This window comes from Benincasa hispida, chromosome 6 (assembly GCF_027475165.1).
Source record: "Benincasa hispida cultivar pf3 chromosome 6, pf3_genome.v1.1, whole genome shotgun sequence".
Lineage (NCBI taxonomy): Eukaryota > Viridiplantae > Streptophyta > Magnoliopsida > Cucurbitales > Cucurbitaceae > Benincasa > Benincasa hispida.
The window spans coordinates 52,612,147-52,635,120 of NC_143483.1; the positions used below are offsets into that span (position 1 = coordinate 52,612,147).

Below are 22,974 nucleotides of genomic sequence, written 5' to 3' on the forward strand. Positions count from 1 at the left end.
TTCTGTACCGTATCCATCTTTTCGCAGCTTAGCCCAACCATACAGCAAAAGAAATACAAAATTAATATTAAAGGGATAAAAATTGATACATGAAAAAACTATAGTTTTAGATGAACGACAAAAAGATGAGGACGACTTAGAATGCACCTCAATATTTATCTATCTTAAAACTCCATTGGATAACGATTACTACCTATTTAAAAATCATTCAATTTTTTTATTAAGAAATTTTGGTGATGGATTCAGAGTGACAAACCAGAGTCTTCATCCTCATCCAAAGATGAAGCATAGACAAAATATAGAGCCCAAATTAAAGCAAACACCCCAGCCAAAATCCACCCAAGAAGGTTGTTGCTTAAACCAAAAGGCAGCCCTGTCCCTTCTGTGCTCAACCTCTCATCCACCAGTGCCACCGCGGGTCCCGCCGCTGCCAATGCAGCCATCGCCACCGCCGCCATCGTGCCTGAAACCAGGCTTTCTTCTGACTTCTTCCCTTCTGGCTTCTCTTCCACCCTACACTTTATCCCTCCCTTCTTCATCTTTTGCAACATAGGCAACCCTGAAAAGGTTTACTCCCCTTTCAACTTTCTTTCCCATCAAACTCAAACTTATCAACTGACACATTGGTTAAATCAGTTGAGGAAATATGCTTAAACCAATTGAGTTATGTTCAGATAAAAGTGTGTACTCAAACTCCCTCTTACCTATTTCCTCGTAATTCGATGACGAATATGATGTTTTCTTGTTTTTTTTCTTTTACATAGATTCAAACTTAAACGATCAACATGACCTAAACTTCAGTTCGTCCGTCGATCGAAGAGCGACTAACAAAAGGGAAAAGGTAGGATGAGCAAGAGTCAATCCAGTTTAACCTTTTGCATATATTCTTTATCAAATCTAACCTTATTACCTGTCTAACCATATCTAATCAAAATATGACAGTTGATAAGAAATTAAAGGCGTATTTAGGAATGATTTTGAAATTGCTAAAATCATTTTTGTTGTATTCAAAATCATTCACAAACATGCTTTCAAGTTTCAACTATTTAAAATCAACTAAATGTTTGTTTTCACACTTTTAAACATTATTTTCATATCATCAAAATTGTTTTAAATTGATTAAAAATGTATTTTAAAGTGATTTTAACCCTTTCAAAAACAATCCCAAATATGCCATAAACAATGTAGAAATTTGGAAAAGCTGCAATAACTGAATTATGGGGACTATAATGCTACTTTTACCAGCAGATTCAGTTTAACCAAAAAGATAATTAAACTATAAAAACAGAACATTGAGTCAAAACCCAGTTCGTTCTTCAAATGAAGAGAAAGAAAGTTGAAGTTTTTTCTGTAATTGGGTAATAAAAAGTAGTGAAAAAGCTGTTTGGAATTGAAGAAACTTACTGTGAGCTGCCACTGGTGGGGATGGAAGAACCTTGGATGATCCTTTGAGTAAAAGCCTGGAGTGAGAAAGCAGGGTGGAAGCCATTTTTGCAGCCAATAACACCTGCTTGAGAGTGAGAAGGCTTTGTTTGGCTGTGATATTTGGATCTAGAGAATTTTCTTCTATTCTTTTGTGTTCTTAAGTTGAGGCGGGTAATGGAAAGTTTTCATTTTCATGCACCACACAATTTGGATATGGGAACAGCCAAATAGTTTTCTATACTCAATCCTTATTCATCCAATCTTTGCTCTCCACGTGTCCATCCCATCCCATGTGCATTAGTGAAATATTGAGTCGTAATCTATGACTCTATGATGGTTGTTGATTGTTTGGTTGGGAGAGAAATAAAGGGGGGGAAAAAAAGGTATTTTGTACTGATGACTTAAATTGTGCTCAACTAATATTTAACTGATTTTTTTTAAAACAAGCTTTTCTAATCATTCACTAGCGTTCTGATTTTTTTTTTTTTTTTAATTTTTATCTTTGAATTCCTCTTTTTCCTTCGTAGGAAGAAGATAGGGAGAATTGGTGACAACTAAACACGACTGAGAGGGATGAAGAAAAAGAGTCAGAAGTTTTGCACAGTAAGGCAGGAGGAGAGGAGAAAGCATGAGGAAAGAGGAGAAGAAAAGCTAAAAATTAGGTCAAATCTAAATTGGACACAATTTTTTAATCTAAAAAATTTCATGAAAATGGGGTAGAAATCCTTTCATTTCTTCTTATTTAGTACAATTGGAAGAGTGAGAATTTAGACCTCTGACCTATCTAAAAGATAGTAAATGCCACTTAGCACTTCAGAAGAGATTGATATGATATTCTAAATTATCATTTTGTTCCCTTCTTTTTATTCAGTCACAATATTTGGCAAACTCTAGATTGTGGTGTAAAAGAGCCCCATTTCTCAAAATCTATCTGCTGTTCCTTTCCATACAAATATTAACATTTTGTTGAAATACACAAACTGAGCTCAACTCTCAAGACATTAGCAGAGCCTCCAATGAGGCTTAAACTGGAATATTCTATCACAGAGAAAGATAAAAACTACATTGTGGGCAGATAAATTTGGTAAAATGAGTGAGACCTGAGACCTATGACTGAAGTAAAAGGAGTCAAAAATGGAATGAGACAGCACTGGACCAATGTTCATTCTGTATGGGTATACCGTTGAAATAAAACAATCAAAGAATTCGGATATATAATAATCACCTGCATGTTCACACAAATATGACGAACCCGAAGGGTTCGGGTCCCTACTCTGATACTCATTAAACATAACAAGAAGATGCAAACGACGTACAGAAGCAAAAACAGGATTTTGAAAATTGTCAAGGGGTCTGGACTTTTCGACAGTACGATAGGACCATAACAAAGTCCTTGGCAGATGAACCAACAGATGCTGGAATTTTCTTTGCTGTCGATGCCGTTCGAAACCACAAGTCGACCAAGTTCTGTAGCTGCTGTGTTGGTCGTACCGGCTGACCCCGACACAATATTTCCACCTGAAACGTAAGATGATTTTTAAAAATATATATCTATATAGGCAATGTATTTGGGCACTTTGAGATCAATCAAGAATTCAAGCTCATGTAAACATTTCAAGTTTTAAACACACCCCCCCCCCCCCCCCAAACAAAGATGTCATTTTGCATTATGCTACAAAAGTAAAATTACCCAGATAATATAATCAGCAACTATTGAAACACCAGGTGGACCAAGATTTTCAATGTGATCAAATCTTCACACCAAAACTAGAAGAAATTTCAATTTCTTAGTGTAGAAAAGAAAAGAGGGGAAAAGTAAAAGTGAGACCAGAAGCAATTCTAGAGACATGCAAAATCTCATTTATGTATGCCATGATTAAGTGGATGGAACATTATTTCTCAAGGATTAAACAGTAATTCCACAGAAGGAAAAACCATGCTGAAACACTTTGTTAATAGGAAATGGAACATATTTTGAGAAAAGCTATGAGGCTTTTCTAGATAAAGCCAACATATTGCATTGATAAAAGCTACCATACTCTTGAGTTCAGCCAATAGTATATATTGTATCCAGGGAAGGAAATATCAACTGCTTATATAGTACAGGTTCAACAATGAGATCAAAGAATAATTGATATTTCTATTTCATTGTAAGAATATCAATGAATTATAAAAATATATATACCAACAAAACATCGCTAATGTGAAGATGAATTGCATTTTAGTTGTGAAATGCTTATTTGTTTCCAAGACTAATACTAATAATAGTTTTGATTTTTTTTCTTTTTTTCTTTTCTTTTCTTTCTTTTTTTTTTTTTTTTTTTTTTTTTTTTTTTTTTGTTTCCATGACTTATTAAATAACATCCATTCATCAATATTTTCATCGAAAATTCAATGACATTGAGATCGACATGTTTATTGACATCGAAATTAAATCTGTGATTAAAATACATGTCCAAGAGGTTAAAATTTTATAACTTTGGTTAGTTTCCCCAACTTTTTTGGAAGGTAACAGACAACTCACCTCAGCTTCACTCTTAAGATCTAGTTTCTTTACAAGATACTTTTGGATAGAAGAAACAGGCATTTTCCCATCCCTGTAATGTAATAAATGATTAAACAAAAAGTCAGAACACCATAGTTATCAGCAAGTGAGAATCAGTTACTTCATATATCTTAGAGAAATAACTGAACTACAATTGAAAATAGAAACAGAGTTAAAAGGATGTCACAGAGATTTTGGACATTATGCCATATGAATTACATGGAAAATGATTGGTTTGACCATACAAATTCCAAAAAACTACACTACAAATTACAAAATACAAGGAAAAAAAAAACTTCATGCTTTCAAACCATGATTTTAAAACTTAATCAGCACAAAAATTAATACCGATCAAGATCATTTTCTTCCTGGGGAGTTGTAACATTAATGTTTTGACACAACATAGAAAAGTATATAAAGATATCACTGTCTATATGCAGTCTTCTGAACGTATTTGATCTAACAAGATTCATACAAGGTATGCCTTTATAGTGTCAACGTAAAATAAAATTTAATAAACAGACAAACTAAATGAAGTAATAAGACGCGAGGAACTTACTTTATTCTCAAGTAAGAAGTTGATATTTGAGGCAACGGAAAACCTCCTTTCCTAAAACTTTTAATAACAAATCAGTTGCACAAAACTTAAAAACAGATTCCACTTTACAAAAACTTGATAGTTGGAGTATAATACCTGTCTTCGGAAGCAATTAATGTGAACCAAATTGGACTATTTCTTCTACATTTAGCAGCTGATGCATCAAGCAGGACTTGTGCTGGAGAACCTAGCTCACCAGATGCAGCTGCCTTGTTACGAGCAGTTGCCCGCAACCTTTTGCGTTTCATGGATTCCGGGAGTGATGTGGTCCCGTTGTTATGGTTATCTTTTGCCTTTGGGTTGCTTCCATGCTCCTTATTTCTTGTTTTGGGCATATATAATCCATAATTTGGAGCACCAAGGGACAGTGCTTTCTCCTTACTTTCTTGTGCATCAACATCACCATTGGCAACATTGGATGGTTCTAGTTTGGCCACCGATGACCCTTGGAAATTTAGCTTGCTAGACTTTGTTCGGTTAGCCGCCTCAACCAAACAATTCAAGGGTGTCCAGAGATCAGCTTTTCCTTCTACTGCTTCAACATTATTCTCAAGATGCTCATGTCTTAGACTGTTAGACGGCTCAGCCATAGATGAGTCCTGCAACAATTTCGTACGTTTATCACTATTGAAAGTTTTCATACAGCTACAAATGTGGGAATTTTTCCAATATTCTAACAAAGTTTCTACAACACAAACCGCCCATCAAGTAAATCCCCTTACCTGTCTTCTGTGCCAGACACTTTTATTCATATAATCGGAAGAGCTGGAACTAGGTGTATGATCTTCTCCAGAATCTTCTTCTTTCTTTAGCGGTTCCTCACTGCCAAAACTACATCCTCGTAAAGCAGCAGCCTTTCTTCCCACATTCTTGGATCTTCTTCCAGTCAAGCCACCACTCTGCATTGACACTTTGGGAGTGTTTACCACCAATGAAGATAGCGATCTCTCCTTCCTTTTTACAGGCAATGAAGCCAAGGGTGAAATTTCAGGTGCATTAATCTTTCTCCTCTTGAGAGGAAATATTTTGGCCCTTATATCTTGCAAATTGTGGTCTGGCCTGCAAAAGATAAATAAAAATCTAAATGTGGCTGCTGAGCACATTTAAATCATGCATCGTCTATTCTTCTTTGTGGAATTACTCCAGCACCATATGGATCAATATTCAATAATATGCAAATCTATTTTCAAGCATATTTAAAAAAGAAGAAAAAGGCACTGTTTTCAGTCTGAGCACATTCAAGATTCTTATAAAATTAAATGCCTGAGCAGCCAAAAGAAAGTGTCTAAATTTCAAAATTACAAAGTCCCATCCAAGGAGACATCAAATTGGAGTCCTTTAAACTTGTTAATCCATATTGATTTACAGGCAAGAGAAAGGGTCTAGACGTTAGCAGTAAGAAATCAAATCCAAGGAAACAACAAACTGAAGTCCTTCCAATAGATTGTGGATCTTAAATGAGTTAATTTACATCTTGAAAGCCATCATATTAACAGCACGTTGTCTTCCTGTCTTGCAATGGTAGTATGAGAAGTTCTAAGAAAGAAGAAGACAATGAATATTTTTTCAGTTCAGCAGCGTTTGGACAAAGTGCGATGCCTCCCCACATTCAGCACAAAGTATCACATATATTTCCAGAATTCTTCCACTAAATATTTCTGTAGAAAAGTTGACATTTTCTTTGAAATCCTCTGTTACGCATGAAAACAAAGAGGTAGTGTGTAAATAAACCTATGCACATCTTGGCTACTTCAGAAAACTAAATTTTAGAAAACTTTGATTGGAAGAGCCCAGGCGATGGTTTTAAACCATGTAATACTGTTCTATTTCTGGTAGTAGTCTAGATCACACTTCACTCCTTCATTTCCTTAAGTGATTGAAGGTTGATCATTAGACAAAAGGGATGAAACCCCCTTGAGGACGGATGAAGTGAACCAGACTAACTCTTCCATAACCAATTTCCCTTTCATCGTCTGTGCTCCATTTCTGTTTTTTTCACTCTTTCTCAATTTCTCTTCCTTTAGGGTCAACCACTAAATTGTCCCGATATCTCAAGCAACACTACACTACCACTGCCGATAGTATCATCAACACTCTTTATAACAAAGAAGAGCATGGAAGCATAAACCTTGATAATTTGTTTAAGAACTTAAGGCAGCTCTTTCTTCCCAACAAAGTACTACATCTAACAGCTATATGCTCAAGAGATGTCAAATTAAAAGGTGAAAAACTGCAAAATTAATATAACAGACCTCAGTTTTTCCACAGGAAGACATCCCAGATCAATGTTGCATACAGGACAACAATCAACCTCGTCTGAGAGTTTCTCAGATATGCATTTCCTGCAAACTGGTGTACAACCAAAATTTAAATGTATTAGAAAGCAAGCATTTGAAAATCCACCAATATATGAGTTTGAGTAAGTAATGGTATGTTATTTAGATATATTCACAAAAGTCACAAACAAACACAGTATGAGAGGTGCAATTTCAGAGTTTGCAGACGAACATACACTTATTTTAGCTGGCAAACAAGATCTTTAAGAACACATTTGATGAAGTTTTTTGTTTTGGTTTTCTGTTTCATAAATTAAGTTTATTTGCCAACAATTTTCTTCTTATTCTAATAACTTTATAAAACAAAAACCTTTTTCCAATAAATTTTGAAATTATTAAGAACATTCGTTTCCAAAAATCTGTTTTTTGTTTTTAAAATTTGGCCAAAAGTAACAAAAAGTGAAAACAGAACAAACAAAACATTAGTACAACTATTTTTCATAAGAATAGGTTTTAAAAACAGAAAATCAAAAACAAAACTATTATCAAATGGGACCAATAATTTTCAAAATTGAAAAGTTACTAAAAAAATATACAGGGAAGTCTTATTATCCCATTTGTAGCAGGAGGCTTCAATAGACAGAACAAATTCGATGCAACAGCATTGTTGGGCGTGTCAATACAGAAAGTACAAAACACAATCATCTAAAAACATATGCATTATAACGTCTGACGAATAAAAGATCGATTTTGAGAATTCCAAACATATTCGATAACCATGTAGAGTTAGAAATTGCTTGATGTTCGATAGGCAAACACAGAGACGAGAAATATTAATGTAAACATCAACAGACGATATCATTGCATGCATAAATCCATTGATCTGAAAAGTTTATATTCTTAGAAGATTAGGATTAATATCTCTAGGACTTCTAATACAACACATCTTGATCTTAGTTCTTAATAATATGTGAAGATAATTATCCACCACATTAACAATAACCCACAGTACCACGCAAAAACTACAGTCAATTTTGCAATTTTTGATTCACATGTAAACAATTAGGCATCTAAGACAAAGGCTCGCATATCCTTAAAACATCCCGAGCAACTATCACAATATTAGCTTATTAAGAAACACAACATCATCTAAAAATTCCAGTATTTAGTTATTTAAGTAGAATGCAGAGCAACTGAAATCAAGTCAGTAAAGATATGAATTCAGTTAAAATTTTGAATCTTTGCAGTGTAACCAAATGATCAGCAAACAGACTTGTTGAAGGACAGAAGAAAAAACAACCAAAATCAGCTAAACCCAGCTGGAGTGAACTGTTCAAAGAAGCCATGAGAAATCAAAGAATTGGGGAAGAGAAGAGAGAACACTAAACACATATATTGATCCAAATATCATGATACGAGAATCAAAGCCATAAGATGAAAAATTTTACGTAAGAAATTTGGAATAGTTCAATCTAAAGAAACAAAAAAGCTCTGGCTATATCACATTAGTTCACATGAATCAAAATGAAAAAGCTCCAAAAAGCCATCACAAGGAGCAAAATTGGGAGCAACCCAGATCATAAAACAACTAAAAGAGACAAACCCAAGAAGGGGAAAAACATGCAGAACAAAAAGAAACAGAGAGAGAGAGACATAAATGGAAGGAAAGATCAAAAATAAAGAAGAACCATTAAAAGGGAAAAAAAGAAGAAAAGAAAAGAACTTACACGTGTGAAGGCAAAGAGATATGGTAGTAGCTTCCTTCAAGAGCTTGTTGCAAAGAGGGCACGTCATGCATGCTTCAAGAATTTCCCTCTTCACTCTCACCACTTGACCCGCCATAACCACACCTTCTTTCTTCCCTCTTTCTCTTTAAACCCTTTCTCTAAACCACATTGAAAGAAACACAGAGAATCACAAATCCACACAGAATCAAACCCAGATTGTGAAGGGCAGAGTTTTGATTGAGTTAAACGACTGAAAGCTATGGATCTGAGGTTGAATGCGAGGCAAAAGGGAATTTGGGGGAAATTCAGAGATGGGTTTTGATCCGAATGCGGAAAAATTACGTGGGGTTGGGTTCTTGGTTTGATTTCGGACAAGAAAGGTATAGGAGAAGGGGAAGGTTTGAGGTTTCGATGAAATAGCATGGTCTTTAAGAAATAAATGTATATATTTTATGTATATCTTATAAATTATATATATACGCATCAAAGGGGGAGCGGGTGCGAGCACTATTTGGCAGATTTGTGCATTGTTTTAAGGAAAAAGTGAGTTGGAGATCGAGTTGAAGAGTGAGTTGGGGTTCGAGTTTGGTAATTAGGTAGGAGAAGTGGATAAATTGCGCCGTCAATCCTTTGCCCACGTTATCCAAAATAACCCTATTTTTTCACCATTTGCAAAATTCTCTCCTTTTTTGGGTTGTAAATTCTTTTTCCTTCCATTCATTTTGGTTCTTTATGTTTATTTTAAAAAAGAAAATACAACTCTACTTAAATAAATAATAATTACGTATATTTATCTTCATATATCTCTTTCAATTACAAAAAAAAAATGATAAATTTGTCACATAACGACTTGTGATTGAACATTTGGATGGGCCACATAAACATAGTTACAGCTCATAATGCATCCAAGTAATTTTGCTACTCATTTTTGTGCATCCATCCAATTGACAAACCTTTTATTTTTTAAAAATATTTGTTAATTTTGTGTGTGTGATTTATGAGATGCATAAAGATGGGTACATCCTCATTTTGATTTTTTTTTTATCTCTGTATATATATTTTTATTGTACAATATGTGAGGTGAGAGAATCGAACTTGTGGCTTTATAGTTGATGGCACGAGGTGTATATCAGTTGCGTTATGCTCATTTTGACTATCTTTATATATTTTAGTACATATGCTTTCAAGATGTTCATTTAGTATTTTTAAGGTTTTTTTTTTCTCTACTTGCAAAATTCTAGCTCAAATGTTATACATGTGGGTTGTTGTTAATATAGAGATAGGTAATAGTTTAACATTTTCAACGAGTATCTTATTGTGTTGAAATTTTGATCAAAAAACAAGATAAAAAAGAAAATAAAATGTATTGTAATCATTATATTTTAAAATATAAATATCAAACCATTGTAGGTTGGGCTGGTGGTAAAAAGAGAGACATAGTGTCAAGTTAAAAGGCCAAGGTTCAATCCATGATGGTCACACAAGTTGTCCCATTAAATTAGTTGGAGTACGCTTCAGATGGCCTTCGACATTCATTAAACACTCATTATATATATATCAAAATAGACTTTTGGTTTTAAAAGTATGCAAGACTAAAATAGGGGGCCAATTGAATATTTGAGTTATTAAATTGAAAATATATGTCAAATTGGGATTGTTTTGTTTGGAGCTTAGATTTGTTTCCATTTTTTGTGTTTTTCAATTCCTAGACAATATTTAGCTTTGGTTGCATTTATGGTATTATGTTTTATATTTGAATGGTAAAGAAAAAAAATATTTATAATTGGTATGGTATTTTTGTTAAATTTTTAGTTAGGTTGGTAGATTTAAATTTCCAATCATATGTTCCACCAACTAAGGTCTTGTTACCAATTCTCGGCATAATTAGGTCTAAAGTCCCTTCATTTGAAATTTCTTCTTTTTTTTTTTTTCCAATTTGAGTTCAAATATATAAATCCATCTTTTGAATATTTAATGGTAATTGATGTCTTTAGTATATTATACTTAGGTTGGTCTTTCATTTGTAATGTTACACCAAAAATATAGTTTTTTAATCGAGAAAATAGATAGATAATTTTTATTTTTGAATTATCAATTATATAAAGAAAAATTAATTTTTTTTGGTCTATGAGATTTTTAGGTTAGATGGTACAAGGGTCCATGAGTTTTCATTCTCAACGATTTGCTGCCTTAAAGTTTAAGTATCGTGTCATTTTAACTAATTAACGAAAAAACTATGAAATTGTTAAAATAAAATCAAACATAAGCTTCATGGGTGAAATCGTTGAATTTGAAAATTTAGGAACCTAAATGCAACCTAATACAAACTTAAAAACTAAAAGTGTAGGGCTCATTTGGTAATTATTTCATTTTTTGTTGTTGGTTATTGAAAATTAAGCATATTTCCTTATATTTTTTTTACAATGATTTACATTTTTTTTAAGTAAAAGAGTTGAATTCTTAGTTAATTTTGAAAAATAAAAATAGTTCTAGAAAATTTTGTAATTCGTGAATTAAACTTGTAATTTAACCTAAATATATATTCAATAAAAGTTGCACATACCACCATCCCTTAATTATGGAATTTGTTACAATTAGAACTCTTAACTTTTAATTTGATCCATTAGTTCCCTATAATTTTTTAATGGTTGAGATTGTAATCAACCCAGATAATTTGTTAAATTTTAAATTTCATTCGATAGATGCTATTCCAAAATATATAAAATTTAAATTTTATAAATAAAATTGGCAAAAGAAATCGAACTAGAATAAAAATAAAATTGAAAACTTCTAATTAGAAAAAATTAAAAGTTTAAGAATAAAATTTTACATTTATCCTTATTAGTAAGCTATAAATGTATCTTTAATTTTTTTTTTTTTTATTGAAGTGGCATTCAATAAAATTTCAAGTTAAAATGTAAAAATAAAATTTAAAAATTATTTATTCAAAAAAATTAAATAATTAATAAATAACATTTAAAATTAAAGATGAAGTCGAGGTCAAGTATTGATGTAAGTTAAAATAAATTAAAATATGGACATGCAGTAAGTTGATATGTTTTAACGATTATTATTTGAAATCACTATAAAGGAACATTCAAAATTATTGATTAAAATATCAATATCAATCTCAAAATTTAAATTTTACAAATATATTGATATTCTTACTAATACAGGAATTGTACACCATTATTAAATTATCAAAGTTAATTGATGAAATTAAAAATTTAAGAAGGTAACTGTAACAAACTATATAATATATAATTTAAGTTAAAAGTTTAGAGGGGTAATACTAGCAAATTTCATATTCCTAGGGTGATTTTGTGCAATTTTTCTAGTGTAATAATACCCTAACATAGTAGGGTTAATTTGGTCATTTCAAGCAGGACTCGTCTCCAAGTGACTAGTTCGTTCCATTTCTCTCTTAACCGGGAGAGCTTTCTTTCTTATTTTTCACTACGAGCGATTGACCGTTCGAACATGCAGCAGGTAAACGAAAACCCTAATCAAATTCCTATTCAACCACAATTTTTTTTTTTTTTTAATTTCTCTTCAATTTCCGTTATTTTACAATGTTGGTCTTGATACCTAATGTGCACAGGGCGGAGGATCTGAATCGGAGGTCACATGGGAGGACCAACAGAATATTAACAAATTTAGTAGGTTGAACAATCGGTTCCACGAGCTTGAAGATGAGATTAGAACCGCCAAGGTATTGATTGCATTCGAGGGATTGGATATTTCATGATCTGCTCTTCTTGTTATTTTTACTTTAAATTTCTGACGCCCTTTGCTGAATTTCTGATGGGTTTTGATTATCAATGTGATATGAACTTAGAGTTTCTCCTGAAATATTATTAAAATTTTCAATTGGGTTGTTTCTTGATACCATTTCCTATTTAGATTTAATTTTTTTTTACTTACAAGGAGGCAAGTGGATTTAAACATGATGGAACTTTTGTCCTCTTTTTTACTAGAGGGAGAAAAAAGCCATATAAATGGGGTTGGATAAATCAAGTGATATAAATTCCCTAAAAGATTGATTAGTTTGCTTTTAATTTGTACAATGTGTTTAATTTATTCACCCCCAGATTTTTCTTGTTTTGTTCTTCAGCATAATGTGTTTTCTTCCCCACCTTTACTTTCTGGTGGTATTTGGGAGACTCTAGTTAGTGAAGCGATTCTTCAATACTCAACCTTGTGTCTCCCACAATGTGCCCTGCAACCAAATGTTTATTAGAGTGAATGAGTGTGTATGACTTTTGAGGGTAATGCTTTTAAGGGTTTTTTGTTTTTTCCAATAAGCAATTTGGAAAAAAGCACTGGTTAGTTTCTTTCTCCATAATCATCTCAAAGTGCCTTCAAGGGGAATTTTCAAATTCACTTTTGAATTCCATGAAAATTTTGTGAACTGCTATAAATTGGCTAAACACACTTCTGGTTATTCATATTGAACTCACCTTCAATAGTGACTTTTCATAGGAGACAAATGATAATCTTGAGGATGCGAGTAATGAGTTGATTCTCAGTGATGAAGATGTGATTCGTTTCCATATTGGGGAAGTTTTTGCCCATATACCAAGGGAAGAAGTAGAAGGCAGATTGGAAGAAATGAAAGAGGAAAATGTTAAGAACTTGGAGAAACTTGAGGTAGAAAGGGATTCTATTGTAGCCCAGATGGCTGAGTTGAAGAAAATTCTGTACGGGAAGTTCAAAGATTCCATCAATCTAGAAGATGATTAGCACAGATAAGTTTTCTGAAGCTGTTTTGGTTCTATGTTCTTTGGATCTTGATGTTGTATTCTTGATGTAGTCTTGGAATCCTCTGGAATTTGATTTGAGAAAGTGACCTGATAGAAGGTTGATTATTTACTCAAGATCAACAGATGTTTGTAGCAGCATTTTTGTCTCTATAATATACATGAATACCTGGTGTTCCTTAACTAGTCTTGTTAAATGGATGGATTCACTCATTGGTTGCTAATTGATTCCCTCTTTATTCTAAAACTCTAGGGGAAAAAGGGTCCCCTTGATCTGTTAACTCATGGCTATTTGTTTAGTTGCACGCACACCCAAATTCCATATTGACTCATTGATAGCTTTGCTTCAAAATTTCCACTTATACTTGCCTAAATACTCATTCTCTAAATGTGTCATTGCCTTCATTCATTTCGTCCTTATTTTTCTCCATTTCAGTCATTCTCTAAAGAGTTCGATTATACCTTTAGCAATACGAGTTTTTCTTACTAGTACACCCGTATAGTCTTATATTTATGTCAATTTTGCCTCCCTATCTTGGTTTCAGTTTCTTCCTTGTATTTTAATTGGTTAATCTCAATAGTTAGTCTGTCAATATCAGCCTCATATGTTTATTTTTTATTAAATGCAACACAATATTTTCACCAACTTGAGCATAGTTCAATTGATTTTAGGCATTTATTCTTGACTCGAAAGGTCAAAGGTTCAAATTACTCTAGCTACTTCTATTGAACTCCAAGAAAAAAAAATTTAACACAATATTCCTGGGTTCAAAAATATATGAAGGTGGAGGATTACTTTAGATCGAGGCATGTATCGTAATCAATTGAGATACTTTATTCGTTCATGATAAAAATTACATAAAATTTTCACTCAATCTATTATTTCTTCAACAAAGCTTTCAGCCACCATATGTCATGCCACCCAGCAAACTCTTGTAACATTTGATGCCATATCTCGATCCTTATCGTAGCAACCTTGTTGCAGTCACCATCTTTGCATACCCACCTTGCCTCACCACTGCCCGTTTCTCAAGATCAACCCGAGAAACCTAACCAGGAAAACAAACATCAATCCCAATTGGCTTTGATCCTAACTAATATTTAGTTTAGTTTGGTCTGATCCCTCTAATATATGATATCGAACAACTGAACCCAGTTGATTCAGCTCGGTTCAACCTGTTTGAAAACCAAACTGTATCAGAGCAACTCACATCCGTTTGAGTTGTATGAATTAAGATCTGGTGTGTTAGTTCTTACTGGGTATTTGATGGCAATATGAAAAGGTGAAATCTGCAACAATAGCACAGTGTAGGAGTAGGAGACATTCCCACTTCATCCCCACGTCCCCACCTGAGTTTATTCCCTTTGCCAGATGTGGATGTTTCCTTTTTTTTTTTTTTTTTTTTTTTTAATTTTATTTTATTTCAGATAAACTTTAACTGAAATTAATAAATCCTGAAACTTTTAACAGCATCTTTAACACAGGTTTTTTCCCCTCAGAAAGTGTTTATGAAGCTAGAGATTACTCATTGAAATCTATATCTATGAATAATAGAGGAATTTGTAAGATGAGGATGATAAGAGGGTGCGGACGTCATTAATTCCCTTCCGATGACGTCATTTTACATTTATTATAAATGGAATATGATTAATTACACATTACAGTTAAGAATGTGGGCTAATGCTAACCTTACCCACCACAGCTAATAATAATAAATAATCAATTAAAAAAAATTATGATTCTTTTGTTAGTTTGTTTATTTGGATCCAGCTGAGATTAGCAATAATTCGTGCACTCATTGGTGCCAAGTCATTTCCTCAAATTTCCCAACTCCTTTTCACATTCTAATCCAACCCTTCTTTTTATTTTCCTTAAATTTTGTGTCAGTCCCTGCGTTTTTTTTTTTTTTTATAAACTTTATTTTCTTCATTTTGAATTTTGTGTTTAGTTTTTACTTGATACTTAGATTGCCAAAGTTACTTTTACATTTTGTTTTCATTTAGTTTATAAGTTTTAAGATTTATATTCATATTTTTAATTTTTTTATTAAATACACACTTTCTTTCATTGAGGTTAATTTCTATTAATTCATTTAAAATATTTAAGTTAGTTTTCACTAATTTTCTTTTAATCTTTTAGAATAGAATTGTTTTCAAATATAAAAAAAAATTAGTCACCTTATTTATAAATATAGCAAAATATCACTGTCTATCCAACAATGAAATTTTACTATATTTAAAAATATTTTCAACAATTTTGTCATTTAAAACTATTATCCTTTAAAAAATTATATCATAATATTTCAAATAAACTTTAATACCAAAGATTAAAAGTGAGTATTAATAAAAACTCTAAAGTAATAAGGTAAAACATTGAAGGCTAGGAACTAAAGAGAAATTAGAATCAAAATTAAAAAGTAAAAAATGTAGCATGTTGATATTTAGAGACTAAATAAAAATTAAATTCATATGTAAAAATGTAGCATTTAGAAATTTTAAAATCAAATGGAAACTAGACTCAAAACTAAACATGCACAAATTATTGTTCCATATGTCTAATATAGCTTCATTAAACTTTAATCTAAATTTGGATTTTGTCTAGTGAAATCATTGTTCCATATCCAATATAGTTTATTAAACTTTAATCTAAATTTGGATTTTATCTCAAGAAACTTTATATTTTTAATTTTGTATGTAGTAGATTAAAAAAATGAAAATACAGGATTAGAAAGATCGAGACTAAATGCAAACAAACTTCAAAATTCATAGACTAATCAAGTTGATACTTTTGCAAATTGTTTTTTTTTATTATTATTAAAAGAAAATACCTAAATCTTATTTAAGTCCTATTATTTTACCAGTCTTGTTGTTCGATAGGTAATTGGATTCTATATTTTCAAATTTTACTGTTTCATGTTGTTATATGATATATTATAAATCATATGTTTTTTACAAAATAATAATTATGCAAAAAATTTTAAAATATATATTTATAAATTAATTAATATTTGATGCAGCAAAAAAAATACTTAGGTTAAATTCACGGCTAAATTAGGAAAATTCTCCTTAAAATGAGAAGATTCTCTAAGAGAACCAAGTGTTCATATATTCAAATGGATTGTCAAAAACTTTTTATTACAACCATAAATTATTTATTTATAGCCTTACAATAAAATAAGATAATTAACTAATTAATTCTAACCAATATAAATTAACAAATAAACTAAATATAAAATAAAAATATACTAATAATCCTAATTCTCCTCTTTATTATTAACTACAACTAATTTTATAGTTTATAAGTGTATATTACTAAATAAATCTTGAACGATGGTTTAAATTAGAATACAATTTTTAAATAATACCTATCTAAATACATAAAATACAATTTTTTTTTAATTGAATTCCTTATTTTCATATTTTACTCTCATCAGAGTCTTATCCTTTGCCTTATGCTCAACCCTCACAAATCAAACCCCGAGGACGTTTCATTGAAGGTATCTCCCATTCAAACTCCTAACCACCAGTAGGAACTATTGGTAGTTAAGAAAGGAAACCCTCGCTAACTACATTGCTCTCACTCTCGCGCTCATTCAAACTCTCTCTTCACCTAGGTACCTCTCTCTCACGAACTATATTGCTCATGCTCTAGCTAATCATCTTTTTCTTGCTCTCGGTCTCGTTGACTATCTTGTCTCACTCTCGCATCCACTCAAACTCTCTCTTTACCTAATCTTTTGGTTATTTTTCAAAAAATTGTCATAAATAGCATGTTTAAGTTTTCACACTCAGTAACAATAAGTCCATCTCTTGCAAGATGCCCACCGAGATTTAGTTTAAAAAAATGAATTTTTTCTAACTTATCGATTATCACCGAAATTTTTGGTAAAAAAAACCTAAATGTTACATAGTCTTCCCAAATCTTTCCAAAATTAAAAAATCACACTACCAAATATTACACAATTTAAAGAGATTTGTAACATTTGCAAGACTTTATAATATAAGATTTGGAAAATATTGTAAAAGAAAATTCGGAAAGATGTAAGATTTGGATAGATCTTTGAAAAGATTACGTGGACCTTGGTGTTAATCCCGAGCAAAATAATATCGATATTCTATATATTTTGGACTTTCTCAATGAAATCCCGAACATAATTAATACCAAAATTCATATCTTTAAGCTTTCTCAAGGGAATCTCGAACAAGATTAACATCAATATTTTAGAAATTCATATAATTGCAAAACAGTTAAAAATTCACAATATGTAATAATTTGATATAAGATTTGGGAAAATTACATACAAATATTAGCAAATCTCATCCAAAAATTAGCAAATCTCGGTGTATAATTAGACGTGAGTTAAAACTATTATTATGGGTTTTCAAAAAGCATACTAATTTTGTATGGTGAAAATTTAAACGTGATATTTCTGATAATTTCCCTTATTTCTCCCTTCGCTCTCTGCAACTACTGCATACTCCACCCGTCTTCAAAAACACCTTTGGTACACTTCCAGCCTCTCAAACTTTCATTACATGCAACTTCTGAAACATCTACAAGTACTCAGAGATAAAATGATAATGTTCGCCGTGCAAACATATAGATGAAACAAGGTCTAGAGTTGAGAGCCCAACACACATCCGCAATAAAGTTATAATTTATACAGAATAAAAGAAGATTTAAAAAACAAAATAATACAAAACTCAGTTTCATAAAGTGAAGCAAATACAATTTTGGACCCAAATTTTGAGTTTATAGGAGATTCAAATTTATGATCTATTCGTTAAAGGTATATGTTTAAACCAATTTTGGCTTTCAATCCCAAAACTTCTCTAGGTCATATTTTCTATCTTTTATCTTTCCTTTTCTATATCAACATCATACAAATGACTTAATGTTTGGTATGTATAAATGACTTTAAAGATAAACAGAAGCCCACATCATAGCATTGTTCAATCAAGCCATGGAAACCATGATCACATTCAAAAGATCAAATCAAAAAAAGCAAGCACAAGATTTATAGGACAAGGCAAATCATGGTTCCTCCAGCTAAATAAACCGAAGCCATCGTTGATCATTGAATATTTTACATATACATATGTAAAAAAGAGGCAAAAGCATGAAGAACCCTTCAAAACCCGGAAAATAAACACCAAATTCAAGAAATCCTCTGCATCCTAAAATCCAATCAAACCAGAGAAACTAAATCTCCCAAAAAAGAAATTGATGCTTCAAACTAGCATCTTCGACATCCAAACTCAAGAATCCAAACCAAAAAGCACAATGTGAAAATAAACCCTACAAATGAATTGGATTATGCATCTTCAAGAACCAGATGAATCCAAGTAAGCAACAAGGAACCAAATCCAACCTTCTTGAAGTTCAAGAAATTGAGACATACCCATCAAAAATAGCCACAACTCTGAATGAAAATCGAGAATCAAATCCGAGTGTAACCTCGTTGTTGTTGCTGATTTCCCACAACCGACAGCAATCCCCCTTCTGCAGCCGTCTCCTCATCGAGAAAATGATCCGCCGTAATCCGAAACGCCGCGTGTAGTCCAACCACAGCAACACCTGTAATTAGGGCTCCTAAAACATTCGATCCCACATCAGTCGAAACAAGAGCAATGATGGTAAAAATGCTCAGAACCCCCAAAACAACTTTATCATCGAACGTTTGGTTGAAGAGAACGAGAGGCTGATCACGAAAGAAGTAGAAGAAAAACCAAGCGACAAATATGAGCAAGAAGACGATGATCGAAAACGGGTGCCAGAACAGGCTGAAGAAAACTATGATGAGCATCACCAAGGCGTAATTAACACGGAAGTAGTTGACATTCTGGCGGATTCTGGCCATGGCATCGTCGTAGTTTAAAGGGAGAGAGAAAGCAGAGAAATCGAAGAGCTCTCGCCATGGCCGCTGTGTGGCGATTAGGGATTGCGTGGTGATTTTGGCGCGTTCGAGGAAGGAGGAACTGGAGGGTAAAGATGGTGGGGCTCCGGAAGAAGTGGTGGGGATCGTGGCGGCGGCTGGAGAGGGAACGGCGCCGTAGCCGGTGGAGAACTTTGCCGATGACATTGGGGGAGGATTTGAGGGTTTGGGAGTGGAATTTGCACGGATCTGAGGGTTTCTTGGGGGAGAATTTGTGGTTTGGCGATGGGGGAAATGGGTTTTGATTTTCTGAGGAAATTATTGAAGAATGGAGGGATGGGAATGGGTTCCCATCTCCAGTTCTTGCTTGTTTCTGAATCGTTTTTTACATTCCTTCTGTTTGCAGAGAATATAATATAAAGAAGATGAAGATGGAGACTTTTTTTCTGTTGTAATTTCTACAGTTTTCTAAATAACAATTTAATTGAAAAGTTTGAATGTCACCCAGATACACTGATATTTTTACTTAAATTTTGGGAAAATTTTGTATGTACGGTCTTTTTTTTTTTTTTTTTTGTCAAAATGTCAAATGACCCATTTTAGAAAAATAATGTCAATTGACTTCCGATATAATTACCATACCAAATTACGTAAATTACCCTCACAAGTGTATAAGTCTCGCTTTAGTCTGGTCAAACACTCTCGCTCTCGCTTTAAATTCCCTGGTTTGATGTGATTTTTCGTCGTATTTGACAATTTTCACAACTGATGCCTCAAATCACTAATATCTTAACACAATACAATGGTGATTTCTTTAAACTCTAAATTTCATTTCAACAGTGATTACTTCCCTGATTTTCAATGGTGTTTTGTTGAACGAAATTTTTTCGAACATGGATTTTCAAGACGAGGCTTTTTTAGAACGGAATAGGTTTTTCAAAACGGTGTTTCACTGTTTTTGTTGTGTTATTTATGGAAAGGTAGGAATTGAGCATTACGAAATTTTTTATTGGGAGAGAGAAAGCGAGAGATAGAACGAGAGTGAGAGAGAGTGAGTTTAAGAGAGAGTAAGATTAAGAAAGAGTGACAGTACTTCAATTGCTTGTACAACTTAATGACAAATGTTCTCTTGTTTTGTAGAATGACAGAAAAATGTCTACTTATTCGATATGAAGGTGATTGGGACAGACGTTGAAGTTGGTCAACTATTTTTTTTTAGTAAAAATGACTTGAAAATGCGATTATCTATTTTGTCCATGAACAAAAATTTTGAATTTAGGATTAGTAAGTCAACCAAATCTTTGTTCATTGTCAAATGTATTGGAGAGACTTATAAGTGGAGCTTTCGTGCATTGCAAATAGAAGGGTCTGGTATATTCAAGATCACAAAGTACTCACGTTGGTACACATATTCCATCGAAATTCTGAATCACGACCATAGACAAGCAACTGCTACAGTTGTTGGTCAGTTGATTAAAGATAAGTTTACGGCATATGACGTATTTATAAACTTTGTCATATCGTTGAGGATATGAGAGAGATTATGGCGTGAACATAAGTTATGATAAAGTGTTGCGTGCAAGGGAAGCCGCATATGATCTCACTAGAAGTACTTTAAAATACTCATACTCCATACTATATGCTTATGCGGAAGCGTTAAAAATAGAGAATCCGGATACAGTGTTTGAGATTGAACTTGAAGATAATTGTTAATGGGTCGCACTTGAAAGGAAAGTACAAATGTAACACCCCACACATTTTTTTGTAATAATATAATTTCAATAATTTTATTATTTAGAATTTCAGTAATTGTTATTAGTTTAAGGACATTTTTGAAATTTTGGATTTCAGTAATTGTTATTTATAATTTTAAGTATAAGTGCTTGACATGAAAATTATTCAATTTGAAAATTAATGACAATAATTAATTTTTTTTTGAAAATGAAAGAAATTTAATAGTGTAAAATAAATAAGAAAATGAATTAAATATAATTATAAAACAAAAACCTCTTTCTCCTTCTTCTTCCTCACGCCTCCCTACCCGAAACCCCTTCCCTGTTTTTCCTCTTCACGCAAAACGCTCCAGCCGGCACTACGTGCGTCCGACCAAGCCGCCACAATCGCCGGTCGTTCATTCGTGGGTTGCCGTTCGCGCCGCTCGCCCCTCCGCGCGCCGATCTCGCCCAGCTGGTCAGAGTCGCGTCCACGCCGCTGCCGCTCCAGCCACTTGACCGCTGCGTGTCGCGCCCGTCTCCCAACAGCTTGAGCCGCCGCCGCCTTCAGCCGATCTACTCTACCGTCCATGGCCGCGCTGCCTGTCTTCTGTTACGTGGATCTTTGTCGGACTCTCAGATTTGGGTAAGATTATTTTTCTTTCTATTGGGTCGGGTTTCTTGAAGGATTTTTGGATGGAATGGAAGTTCAATTAATCGCATTATTTTGATTTTAGATCTGAGCTTGAAAATTTTTAGAAGCGGTTGTCCAGCGGATTCGAGATTGTTCGGCAAAAGTTTTGGTGAGAGTTGTGATCCTTGTTGTTGGTTTGTGGGCACACATTGATTATTGAATTAAATTTTGACTTAACCCTTGTACCTTTAAGGTTGGAGTCGAAATCTTGGGAGTGGTTGTTAATCAAGTTTGTTGGTAAGTTGTTGGGTATTTTTTATTTGAATATGAGGTTTCGCAATTATTGTTGGACTGAAATTTAATGGTGTTAGCATGATAAATTGATAGTATGATCTGAATCAAAGTATGTTCTGGTACGAGATTTGAATTATTTAATTATGCACATAAACACTTGAATGCTAGTATGAGATGGTATGTGCTTCCATATGATTATAATTGATCTGATGATGTTGAGGTATACATGTATGTTGTAGAACCATGATGTTGAGATATATGTGTATGTGGTAGAGTCATGGTGTTGAGGATTATATGTATGTCATATATTTATGATTTTGATGTTGAAACTGTGTAAATGTCCTTACTAATTAGTTAGATGCCTATTAGATTTTGTATTTCTTTTGGGATTCACCAGTTTGTGTTTCTCTCGGGATTCACCAGAGGTAGTGGGCATACTTAACTACAGTAGAATAGGACTCAGTCTTCTTCTTGTTTCATTTGTATATGTGCCAGAGGTGGGTATCTAGAGGACATAGATACCCAGCCTGACCCCAGTAGAGGGGTTATTTACTGAGTATTTTATACTCATTCTTTGTTTCAGGTAAGGGTGATGGACAAGCGGAATTGGTGATCGAGCCACTGGGACTAATTTTTACGCTTTCGCATCATGAGATTTAGGGTTCTTTTCATGTTTCTCTTAATGTTTAGTTTTGATGTTTGAAATTTATTAGTAAAAATTGTTTTTCATATTTATTTATTAAATTTTATGATTTATGAGTATCCTATTATTGTTTTAACATTTGCATTTAATAAAGGACTTTTGAACTCCCCTTATCTATTTAGCATTTATTTCAACATAAAGGGAGTGTCGTTTTAAATGTCATGCATGCATGTATTTTAGTAACGGCCTAACTTAAGTCCTAGGGGGTCGGGTCGTTACAACAAAGGGTCATGTTGGTTGTAGTTTCTATGGATGGGAATAATCAATTATACCCACTAGCATATGCAATAGTGAACAATGAAACCGATCGATCATGAAAATAGTTTATGTCGAATTTGAAATGCAGTATCGAAGAACTCGATAATCTGGTTTTTGTGTCGATCAGATGTATCTATCAATAATGCTATTTGTGCATTTTTCCCAT

General features: G+C 33.0%; 4 protein-coding genes and 1 long non-coding RNA gene across 6 annotated transcripts; 2 read left to right on the plus strand and 3 right to left on the minus strand.

The window, feature by feature from the left end:
• Positions 1-40: 40 nt before the first annotated feature.
• LOC120079794 (photosystem II reaction center W protein, chloroplastic-like) lies at positions 41-1,646 on the minus strand. Its single transcript, XM_039034191.2, has 2 exons — positions 1,405-1,646; positions 41-559 (listed from the first exon to the last, which is right to left on the minus strand). Exons 1-2 carry the CDS (start codon positions 1,487-1,489, stop codon positions 243-245), a joined length of 402 nt encoding a protein of 133 aa, XP_038890119.1. The 5' UTR covers positions 1,490-1,646; the 3' UTR covers positions 41-242.
• A 930-nt stretch (positions 1,647-2,576) lies between these two features.
• LOC120079792 (E3 ubiquitin protein ligase DRIP2-like) lies at positions 2,577-9,073 on the minus strand. Of its 2 annotated transcripts, none has more exons than XM_039034190.2 (7): positions 8,572-9,073; positions 6,821-6,917; positions 5,291-5,627; positions 4,665-5,167; positions 4,530-4,580; positions 3,950-4,022; positions 2,577-2,943 (listed from the first exon to the last, which is right to left on the minus strand). In XM_039034190.2, the coding sequence occupies exons 1-7, from the start codon at positions 8,684-8,686 to the stop codon at positions 2,770-2,772; spliced, it is 1,350 nt and encodes a 449-aa protein (XP_038890118.1). In that variant the 5' UTR covers positions 8,687-9,073; the 3' UTR covers positions 2,577-2,769. The 2 variants fall into 2 exon arrangements, with proteins under 2 accessions (XP_038890118.1, XP_038890117.1); XM_039034189.2 differs by having other exon boundaries at positions 4,530-4,586.
• Positions 9,074-11,938: 2,865 nt separating this feature from the next.
• AIP3 (ABI3-interacting protein 3) lies at positions 11,939-13,517 on the plus strand. The gene is made up of 3 exons (XM_039034560.2): positions 11,939-12,060; positions 12,173-12,283; positions 13,054-13,517. Exons 1-3 carry the CDS (start codon positions 12,052-12,054, stop codon positions 13,312-13,314), a joined length of 381 nt encoding a protein of 126 aa, XP_038890488.1. The 5' UTR covers positions 11,939-12,051; the 3' UTR covers positions 13,315-13,517.
• Positions 13,518-18,348: 4,831 nt separating this feature from the next.
• On the minus strand, positions 18,349-19,747 carry PRA1.E (prenylated RAB acceptor 1.E). The gene has a single exon (XM_039035311.2). It carries the CDS (start codon positions 19,412-19,414, stop codon positions 18,773-18,775), a length of 642 nt encoding a protein of 213 aa, XP_038891239.1. The 5' UTR covers positions 19,415-19,747; the 3' UTR covers positions 18,349-18,772.
• A 1,439-nt stretch (positions 19,748-21,186) lies between these two features.
• LOC120080104 (uncharacterized) lies at positions 21,187-22,606 on the plus strand. Its single transcript, XR_005482422.2, has 4 exons — positions 21,187-21,565; positions 21,657-21,722; positions 21,807-21,850; positions 22,431-22,606. It is a non-coding gene; the product is annotated as an uncharacterized LOC120080104 (long non-coding RNA).
• The last annotated feature ends 368 nt before the right edge of the window (positions 22,607-22,974 follow it).